This window comes from Mus caroli, chromosome 11 (genome assembly GCF_900094665.2).
Source record: "Mus caroli chromosome 11, CAROLI_EIJ_v1.1, whole genome shotgun sequence".
NCBI classification, from domain to species: domain Eukaryota; kingdom Metazoa; phylum Chordata; class Mammalia; order Rodentia; family Muridae; genus Mus; species Mus caroli.
In genome coordinates this window covers 60,552,943-60,563,938 of record NC_034580.1, presented here as the reverse complement: position 1 = coordinate 60,563,938, position 10,996 = coordinate 60,552,943, and the positions used below count along the sequence as shown (strand labels likewise).

At 42.6% G+C, this 10,996-nt stretch overlaps 1 protein-coding gene across 4 annotated transcripts in view; it reads left to right on the top strand.

The window, feature by feature from the left end:
* The first annotated feature begins 3,879 nt into the window (after window positions 1-3,879).
* The window catches only part of Map2k4 (mitogen-activated protein kinase kinase 4), a 96,191-nt gene continuing 89,074 nt past the window's right edge, over window positions 3,880-10,996 (top strand). For 2 of the 4 annotated variants that reach the window (XM_029483392.1, XM_029483391.1), the window contains exon 1: window positions 3,880-4,103. Coding sequence is in view for 2 of the 4 variants with exons in the window: in XM_021176402.2 (XP_021032061.1) it covers window positions 3,995-4,103 (109 nt within the window). In the remaining 2 variants the exon portion in view is untranslated. The remainder of the gene's footprint in view (window positions 4,104-10,996) is intronic. The other 2 variants (XM_021176402.2, XM_021176401.2) reach the window with 1 other exon arrangement.

Below are 10,996 nucleotides of genomic sequence, written 5' to 3'. Positions count from 1 at the left end.
CCCTCCCTTCCTTTTTCTACAGTATCTCATATGTATCCCAGGCTGGCCTTGAATTTGAGATCTTCCTGCCCTGGCCTCCCAAGGCTGGGAAACTGCCATGCTGGGGTTCACTTCACTTGACTTTTCTTGTCTCCCCCTCTTCTTTCCTTCCTCACTTCCTTCTTTCCCTCTTCCCTTCCCTTCCTCCTCTTGTCTTTCCCCCCCTCCCTTCTTTTTGATATCCCATCCCCTTCTTTCTGCTTGAAGCAGTTTCTCCCTATCTAGCCTAGGCAGGCTGGAACTCACAATCTTCCTGCCTTAACTTCCCTTCCAGAGTTTGGGATTCAGGCATGCATGACAGCACTTAGCATTCCTCTCTTTTAAAAAGTGAAGTCAGAGAAATAGGACACAGGTTATAAGGGCTGGGTGTGGATGTAGTTCTGGTAGAATAAAACCACATCCTTTTGAAGTGTATTTGTATCTGGTCAGACGATGGCCAGTGCAACCAATATTACATTTTCCCTTGGTGGTAATGACCTAGAGTTTTAAGAGTTTCATGTTTATCATTACAAACAGTGCCATGATAAACATTTGCCTGCAGTTCTACACAGATGCACGGTGATTGGCACCATTAGTAATATCACTTGAATGGCCATCTGACTCTGGCTGAAGCTCTGGCTCTTCTGGTGCTAGGATGGGTCAAAGCTTCTTTCACATGTCATATTTCCAGCAGACAAGCTGCTCAAATGGTACCCAGAAACCACACAGTTCATTGTGCCTGAAGAGGCTACAACAGACATGGCAATGGCTTGGTCCTAAGCCCTTGGTGACTTTGGGTAGAAAGGAGATGAGTTTTCAGAAAGTTGCTTATGCAACACACACAGGGAATATCTGTTGACGCCGTTAGCCACATGGCAGTGGTGGGGGTGGGGGTGGGGGTGGGGGTGGGGCTATTACTCTTCTTACTTTCCCAGATTTTGAAATTGGGGTCCGAAGGTGAAATCCATCTGTAAATTACTTGTATTTCATTTGGGATATAAAGTGAAAATGTACTCTTTTTTTAATTACAAACTTTAAGATGTATTTTATTTCCTGTGTATGAGTGTTTTGCCTGCACCTATGTGTTTTGTAGCACGTGCATGGTTGGGGAAAGCAGAGGTCAGAAGAGGGTGTCAGATTCTACTCCAGATGGTTATGAGGCACCACGCTGGTGCTGGGAATCAAACTCAGGATTTTTGTAAGAAAAACTAATGCTTTCCTCTGCTAAGTTATATCTCCCGGCCCCTGAAAACTCTACTCTTAGTCTAACCATTGAGACGTGAATCATAGAGAAGCAGCAAACTAGATTTTGCCACCAAGGTTCCCTAATCATGGGCTAGGCAAACATGACTCTTTCTCTGCAGCTTCTTCCAAGGCAGCTTGCTCTCACCCTGCATTACTCTAGGCGGTGGTATGAGTGCTTCTCCAGTCCTCTGGTTGCACAGCAGAGTCTAGACTGCCAGGCCCATGCAGAGATCTGGTACATTGGTTGATAAACAGGATGTTTCTGGGGTTTAATACACATTTTCTAATTGTCCTCCCTTTCTCCCCCCAAATTATGCTAGCTACTACTATTATTACCCCAAATTCTAAGCTCCCTTTGAGACATTCATTTTTAAAAGCCACATACAATGTTAGTGTGCTGTAGCTGCCATAACAAAGCACCACAGGCAGATAGCTCAAGCAACAGGAATTTGTTTGCTCATAGCTCTGAGATCAAGATGTGGCCAAAGTGGTTTCTCTTCTTGGCTCGTCGATCCCCATGTTCCAGTTTCCTCATGTGGATCGTTCCCTATGTGTCCACGCCATCTCATGCTAGGAACACTAAGTGAGTGGGCTAGTGGTCCCCCAATGACCTCTTCTACCTTACCAACCTCCTTAAAGACCCTACCATCTTCAAACACAGCCCTTGTCACAATGCCAGGGCTCAGGACTTCAACAAACAAGTTCTGAGGAATCCAACTCAGTCTATAATGAACACAACACAGAAACTTACAAGAAAAATAGGGACACGAGAACAAGCAAAAGGCACGCACACAGCTTCATCAGCTTTAACAAGCCCAAGTCCTGTCTTGTTTCTGCCCACGTGTAGACTTAATCAGAGGTTCTTGTTCTCAGTCCTTATCTATTAGTTTACAATACCAACAGCGATGCAAATCCAGGCCAGCTTTATCACAAGCCCAACATTAGACAAATAGCTTGGCTGGTTCACACCCCAGGAACACACCCTTACCTTCATGAACTTGCTGGGTTGAGTGTTTTCCCCAGGTTTCTTTGTTACTTGCTTTCTCTTTCACGTTCATTTAACTATAGTGGGTCAATGTTTCCCCAGTCTGATTAAAGTCCTTTTATATGACCTATACACCTTCTGAGGGGATATTGGAGACAATAATATATGCATCTTCTAGCATTCATTCAAACTCCAGTGATGTCTTTAAGAGATTGGTGCATATATGTATACATATATATGCATAATATATAAAAATATAATGTAATATAATAACAAATTATACAATTATATATCGTATTATATATTTTGTAATATATATAACTAGTATAATACATATTTTATACTATATACTATATAAATAATGCGTATAATTATTATATAATACACATTATTAAATAACTATAAACTTGTTGGAAATAGAGTGAGAGATTTACAAAAGCACTTTCCCTAAGACTGTGAGATATTTATTATTTACACCAAAGACTGAGATTGGGGCGCTCATGAAGCTTATGGAAAGAGGGAAATTCAAATTCCTCTAAGCTATTTCTTTGCATTGCTTCAGCCCCCAAGGAACTGTGGAAATGACACTCACACACCACACTCACACACCATAGTGATATTAGAGCTGGCTGGGAAACTTTCCTGACAAGTCAAATGTCATGACACACTGGGGTCAGAGTCTGGTAGTGACAGGATCTGATTCTTGTTTTATTGCTAGCAAATTATGGAACCTTTGATGCCTTTCCCCTGGATGTTAAAGTGCCCAAGCCAAAAATAAAAAATAAAAATAAAAATGCAACTATATTATATATTTTTTTCTTTTGCGTCCATCCATGTTTCCTAAAATGACGATTTGTTTTGGAAGAAGTATTTTATTTGATTTTTTTCATTCTTAAAACCATTTTTAGAGAAGATTCTGGAACCCATCCATAAACCAGGTTGACTGAAAACTTACAGAGATCTGCCTCCTAAGTACTGGGATTAAAGGCGTGTGTCGTCATGGATAGCTTTATGTTCTTTGATTCTTCTTCTGGAACGAAAATATAACTTCCTTCAAAGAAAGCCACCTTCTGAGCTGCACTTGAAAAAGAGATGTGTTTGAAGGCCATCACAGCCTCACCTTTTGCTGTTTGCTGTCTTCTTCCCACACAGAATAAATTAACAAAATATTTGGCGTGGATTCTGGACTGAAAAGCCTACACAGGAACTTTTTCTTTCGGGTTCTGATACTTTTTTTTTTTTTTCTTTTTTCCGTGAAATACTCCTGTCAGTCCCCAGCAGAACAGAGAGCACTGGGCTGAGACCACAGCTATTGTCATCTCTTCTGCAGTGATGGATCAGAGACTGGACAGGAAGTGTGACTTCTGAGATCTCGTAGAGCTCTACGTGTTCTGATTTTGGGTTCTGAGGTTCAGAGAAGGGAGTTCTAAAGCTTTGGGGCTGTAAGTCTTTCCCTTTTCTCAATGCACATATATTTCTGATTCTGCAAGCCACTATGGGTCCCTGAGGGGTAGGTTGAGAGTCACCCTGATCCAGGACTGCAGGCCCTGCCCTCAGTGCTGGGAGCTGCAGCTCAACCTGTATTGCAGGCTGCGCGTCAGTTCTGGTGGGGGTGTGCACGGGGGCGTGGCGGAGGCGTGTCCGGGGCGTGGCCAAGGCGGCGCACGCCGCGCCCTCAGCGGAGCGAGAGGCCGAGCTTGCTGCATTGCAGCCGCCGCGGCGCCGCTCGGCTCTTCACTTCCAACAATGGCGGCTCCGAGCCCGAGCGGCGGCGGCGGCTCCGGGGGCGGTGGCGGCACCCCGGGGCCCATCGGACCTCCAGCTTCTGGCCACCAGGCGGTCAGCAGCATGCAGGGTAAGGACGATGGGCGCGCAGAGACCCCGGGGCCCCCTCGCAAGGCGCTCGGCCGAGCCGCGGCCTGTGGAGCCGCCGCGTCCCCGGGGCTGTCTGAGGAAGCCGCCCGAGCTCCGCGTCTCGGGCCCGGCCTCGCCCCGGGCTCCCCGCCCCGGGCCGGGTTTCGGTGAACGCTGTGGCGGCTCTGGCTCTGCCCGCTCGGGCACCTGGCGGCCCCCGCCCCGCGGCTCACCTGGCGCCCGCGGGCTCTGGGAACGCGCGCAGCCGGGCCTCTGGCTCGCAGGTCGGCCGCGTCCCGGCCCTCGGCCCCGCCGCCCCCGCGCGCTGCAGTGGGGCCGGCTCAGGGCCATCTTGAGCTTCACGGTGCGCCGCTGGAATAGGGCCACTGCGCTGTCCCCCCCCCCCCGTCCCCAAAACTTTGCAGGGTGTCTGCGTGGGAGGGGCGGGGGGTTGCGAGGCCCTGGGCCACCTGTAAGGTGGCGAGACAGCCATTGGCCCCGGAGAGGCGTTTCGACCCAGGCCCGAGATGTGTCTTGTCCTCGCATGCAGAAAAGAAAAATCAGATAAAAATAGAAGACCGAGTTGGGCTGAAAGGGAGAGAGATTCAGGAAACCGAATGGCAGAGGTCAAAGTGATCATGTCTGGGCATCTGAGGCAGCTCTCCTGTAATGGCCTTTCCTCACCGGGAGGCCTTAGGAGCTCTGTGTGGGATTTGACAGGGGGTGTTGTGAAAATAACAGGCCCGAGTCCATTTCTTAGGTTTATTGGGGAGATTGACACAGGCAAGCCCAGAAATCTCTTGACAACTTTAGCAAACGACTTATGTTGAATTATTAGAGTCGTTTGGATAGCTTTGGTATCAGTATGATACCAGCTCTTCATAAAGCGCTCCTTGTGTCTAATGAAGTTCAACAGATTATATGTTGAAAATTTCGTGTTTATGCCAGCATACCATGATTTGGGCAGCAGAAATACGATCTGTATTTACATTCCTTAAGAAAAATTTATGGCATAGTATATAAACAGATCGAGCATTTCATTCAGAAGATATATTCTGTACAGGTCCTAAGCTAATTAATTCAAATTTGGTTAGTTATTGGATGTCTGCTATGCTCCATACAAAATACAAGATGGATTTTCTTCATCTCACACCTTTACTGTTTGTTAAGATAATTTGGGGTTCTTTTCTCTTTTGCCCTGTCCACAATGGGTGAGTTAAAGTTTAAATATTTTAAGGGTAGAGACAGAGCCTGATTTGAGTTCAATCCCTGGGATATGCATGGCAGGAGAGAACTGATTTTTTTCAAGTTGTCCTCTGACCTCTACACTTGAATACACAATAAATAACTCAGTAAAACAATGTATATATTTCAGGTGTGTGTTTATGTGTGTGTGTGTGTTTTGAGAGACGTGGCTGACCGTTTGAAAAATCTGTATACATTTTTTTTTTCTTGTTCAGAAAATATTGAGCATCTGCTTAGAGCCAGCATAGAGCTCTGTTTTGAGTGTATAGAGAGAGACTAGTGAGCCCAGCTGTCTCACCTCTGATGGAGCGTGTCCCTTTGAGGATGCAGGAGGGAAGACATGGAGGTAAACAAGAAATTGCTTAAGAAAAATGAAGGCAACGGGCTGGGTTTTGTGATAGACGATTACAGGGCCATCTCCTTGATAAGATGACAGAGAAAGCCTATCTGGAAAGAACAGAGATGGGGCCTAGGCAATGAGAACAGTGAAGAGGGCAGACCATCTAGGAACTCTGAGTCACATGGTCAGGAATTCTGATGTTTACTGTCCATCTCTGCTTTTTGATATCTGGAACTCTACTTAAAAGGGCCCTAAACTGTCTTAGAATTATTGCTGAATTTTTAAAAGACCTACCAGAGAGAGGTTGGGGGGGGTGCAGAGAGGGGAAGAGGGGGAAGTTTTGCATGTATGTATGTATGAACACCACATGCTTGGTGCTGGAAAGGTCAGAAGAGGTCATCGAACCCCTGGGGCTGGCTTTGCAGATAGCTCTGAGCTACCAAGTGGGTGCTGGAAATCAAACCTGGCTCCCTTGCAAAAGCAACTAGTGTTCTTAAGCCCCGAGCCACTCTCGAGCCCCTATTTTGTTTTTGTTTTTATCTTTACTGATATATACTGATATATATTTCCTTGAGGCAGGAACATGCTAGTTATATCCTGTGTTTTGAACTTGTTTTGATTGCTCAGAATAAAGAAATGCTTGAAATGTTTAAGGTGTTGTGTAGCATAATCTGAATTAGCAAACTTGAGCTTAAGTAGCAAATTATTTTTTCTAGGTTTGAGCCAATCTACCCTTTTTTTTTTTTTTTTTTACTGGTGTCTTTCTTTTTCTTCATCATCATCATCTTTTTTTTTTTAAAGATTTATTCATTTTGTGTATATGAGTACACTGCTGCTCTTCAAACACACCAGAAGAGGGCATCTGACCTCATTACAGATGGTTGTAAGCCATCATATGGTTGCTAGGAATTGAACTCAGGACCTCTGGAAGAGCAGTCAGTGTTCTTAACCTCTGAGCCATCTCTCCAGCCCTACCAGTGTTTTTCTTCGGATTTATTTTTATTTATTCTTTTTGAGATGAGTTTTTCCTGTGTTTTCCAGGCTGCCTCCCATTTCATAATCTTGCTATCCAAAGCCTTTCTTGGAGTTGTTCACGGTCAGGTCTTACTGACCAGCAGATTCAGGAGTAGGACAGGATTATAGTTCAGCAGTCATTGAACGATATCCAGGAGGATAGGTACTTTGCTTGACCAAATGCCTTAGTAGTGTTTCACAGCTTGACATCTGTGACCCAACTGTGATACAAAATTGGAAACATTATTTCCATTATATTGTAATTCTTAATGGCTAGAAACTTGGTTTGAATCCCATCCTCATCCTAACTCAACCAGGACTTAAGTTTTTTGTGAGTATAGTGCTTAGCCTCTCTAAACATCTGTTTCTTACTTGGAAAGTAAGAATAGTGCGTATCCCACAGGCACAAGGATAATGTACACAAAGCATGGGACCTGGCATACCGTGAAGATGCCATGCATGTTGGCCATCAACATTCTCATCTGTTATTTCCACTGGACCCTATTTCTTTACCCCATGTGTCCCTAGCCTCTTGTGACCAACTTACACATTTCCTTTCTAGACTTTATTGTATGGGTTGGACACTTCTAATCTGTTGATGTCACTATTTTTCACTACTAAGGGACCCAATTTTTAGAATTCCAGAGAAGAGTTTGTTCAACTTCAAACTCTTAAAACCTTGTTTTCTGGATCTGAGATTCTCAAATGATGATAATGCTTTTTGTTGTGTTTGAGGTACTCTTGTAGCTGTGAATAGGCTGTGGGATGTGGGTAGCTGGAATGGGAATTATAGCAGCTTTGGCTTCGTAACAGTCATCATTTGTTCATTTCGTTACGTTTTCACAGAGCGGTTGTACTTCTCATTTGGCTATTGTTAAAGCATTCTTCCCACAGAGTCTCAGCTAATAGAGAATAGTAGCTGATTTTGCTATTACTCATATGTTTGAGCTTTCATTCATTCTGACTCACTTTGTTTTTGAACTTCCTCATGTCCATATACAGACGTATAAACATTTACAAGCTGACTATGCTCTCCCATCCCCACCCCCACTCCTCCTTTGATTATTTGGTGAGTAAAACTATCAAAATGTAGATCTGCTTGCAAGTTGGGTAAATAGTGTTAATAAAAATAGATTAGACATTAGGATATGCCTTCTTTTGAGTAAGAAAAAATATTCAAATGAGCTATTATTAAATTGTCCTTAATTCTTAATATTTAGTTAGAAATTGAAAACATTATTTCCCCAATAATTAAGAGTTTGAAAAACCACTTCATTGATAGTTTGTCATCACAGACAAATTTAACTGAGGTTTCTTGCATGGTATGGTAGAGACTTTCTAGTGGTGTCTTGAAAAAGCCCACGAATTTAGCCAAGTTAGTGAAAGCATCTCAGGTGCTCAATCTCAGGTGAGCTGGGCATAAGTCTAAGACCTAATGTTCCATAAAGTCACCATGGGCATGTTAGAGAATAGCAAATATTCTGGGAAAGAAAGCTTTCCAGCTGAGAGTTGAGCAACTTCAGCAATGAAAACACTGCATGCTAATTTCTTCTGTGCTAGTGGCTTTACCTTTGCATAGAGCAATGCCTTAGGAACAAGAGTTCAAAGTTGAAAGAATGCTGCATTTAGACTAGGAAAAACCAAGGTTTAGAGTGTACCATATGCACACTCTGCACCCTTGGGAAAAGACCAGATTTTTATAATTTCCCATAATTTCTCATCTATTAGAAGATGCATAGCTTATATAGAGACTGTTTTAAAAATCACATTAGTGCATGTGAAATGTCTTATATCATAAAATATTATGAAATGTAATGATTATTACAAATGATATTGACCTGTTTTAGCTGCTGGTCATTTAATATGTAGTGAATTTAAAAGATTCTTAAAATATGATACATTGAATTTATTATAAAGCCTTAAGGAGACTGGGGAGATGACGCAGTCTGTAAAGTGCCCGCTGCATAAGCATGAGCCCCTGAGTTTGGGTCCCCACAGCCACGTAAAAAGCAGGGCATGGCGGAGTGCATCTATAGCTCTAACCCTGGGAGTCAAGTACAAAAAGATTTCTGGAGCTTGCTCGTCAGCAGGCTCAGTGAGAAATGCTGTCTCAAAAAATAAGTTGGACAATAGTTGAAGAAGATAGTGTATATTGCCTCGTGGTTTATAGATGCACATACATCTGAATGCATAGATGGCCATACATAATAAATTTAAAAAGAAGGCTGTGAAAAAAACCAGAGCCTTAAACTTGAGTAATCGAGAAATATCTCTTTAAAAGTGCTTTTTTCAAAGTGATCAGCATAGCTAAAATTATTATTGTATTTACTTGTTTATATAGATAGGGTCTTGCCCTGTATGGTGACCTTGTGTAATTCTTCTAAGGATTGCATCTACAAGGATGTAGCAGCTTACCCAGCTTAGAATCCCATCGGTTCTGAAGCGCTGAGCCATTTGTAAAGTACTTTCTGTACAGTTAGCTAGAGCATAAATGGATGCTTGATTTTCTTAGTGTATTGATCTAATGTAATTCTTCTCCTTGAATTTTAAGTATAACTGTATAGCATGTGATTAATGCCCACTCTTGGATAAGCATTTTATATATGGCAGTTTAAGTAAAAATATAAGTAAGAACATAAACTTTAAAATGTCCTGAAGGTTGTCTTTTAAGAGAAAATGGGGATTTAAAATCAGTCTGCTTCCTTGCAATATTTAAATATATAAACAAATACAAAAAAAGTTCTGTTTTTGATTTAGTATGTGGTCTAAAGAACGGAACTTGGGATTGGACATGTAGCTGAGTTGGTAGAGTACAACTTGATGTGCAAGAAGCCGTGGTTTCTAGCCCCAGCACCACGTAAATACATGCTGTGATCCAGTGCTGGGATGTGAAGGCAGAAGGGACGAATAGAAACTCGGAATCATCCTCCAATAAATAGTGGGTTCAAGGCAAGCCTGGGATATAGAAGATTGTTTCACACACACACACACACACACACACACACACCCAAAAATTTAAAATTAAAACAACAATAGATACTGACAGCAGACAGTCAAGAGTCCCAAATCGTATAGTTGCTTGTTAGTTTTAGAATACTGTTTCTTTGTATGTACATGTGGTGTGCACAGGTATGTGTATGAGTGTGTGTGTGTGTGTGTGTGTGTGTGTAGTGTGTGTGTAAGGATGTAGGCAGGTGGGGAAATCAACCTGGAAACCTTTAGTTAATGTAGACTGGTTAGCTAATGAGCTCCAGGGAGCCCTATGCTTATTACCTCTGGTCTGGAGTTACAGGCACATGCCATTTATACCTGGACTTTTATGTGGATATTAGATATGAAGCTTGGATCCTTGTGTTTGCACTGGCATAGTTACTTTTGCGTTGCTATGATAAGATACCTTGACAAAAGCAACTCAAGGAAGGAAGGCTTTATTCTGTCTCATAGTTCCAGGGTACAGTCCATCATTGCAGGAGTCATGGAGACAGGGATTTGAAGTTGCTGGCCACACTGTGTTCACAGTCATGAGGGAGAGAGTGGGGGTGCTTGTTTGTGGTCAGCTCACTTTTCTTTTTACACATTCTGTCCAGAATCCTAGCCCAGGAACACCGTGCCCCCTTCATCACCCCCAAGAAGAACCATGTAATAGAGATAATCCTCTACCCAAGTAGTTCTAGTCATATCAAGTTGACAACTGAGATTAACCATCACACAGGGTAATACTTTAATATGCACTTCACTGCCAGCTCCAAATGTCATTTCTTTTACTATTAGTAAATTAGTTCTCCCCTAAAGTGCATGTTGAAATTCTCTTATGAACCTTTAAAAATGAGAGCATATTTAATAAGAATAAGAAATAATCTTTTAGAATACACATTTTCTCACTTTTTGTCTAATGTACCTTAGATGACATGGTGAAAGGAGTCCTAAGATCAGCTAAACTGTGGTGACACTGCAAAGGAGCATCAGCCGGTAGTTAACACTGCCAAGTGAGCCTTTCAAAGGAGAACACAGACACGAGCAGCTTGACTCTTCAGGAACAGCACGTTGTTCCCACCACTAGGGAAGAGGACAGACGTGGATATTGCACAAACCTTTTACACCTCTATTGTATTTCATCTTACTCAAAATTGCTGAAACAATTTTTTTAAAAGAATAAGAAAAGTGTTGCTACATGTATTTGTCTGTGCACACATTTGGGGGTGAGGTGGGGGTTGTACACACTAATAAATAGCATGCTTATATGTATTGAGTGTGCGACTTTGCCAAGAAATGACATTATTAAGTGTCTCTTCTGA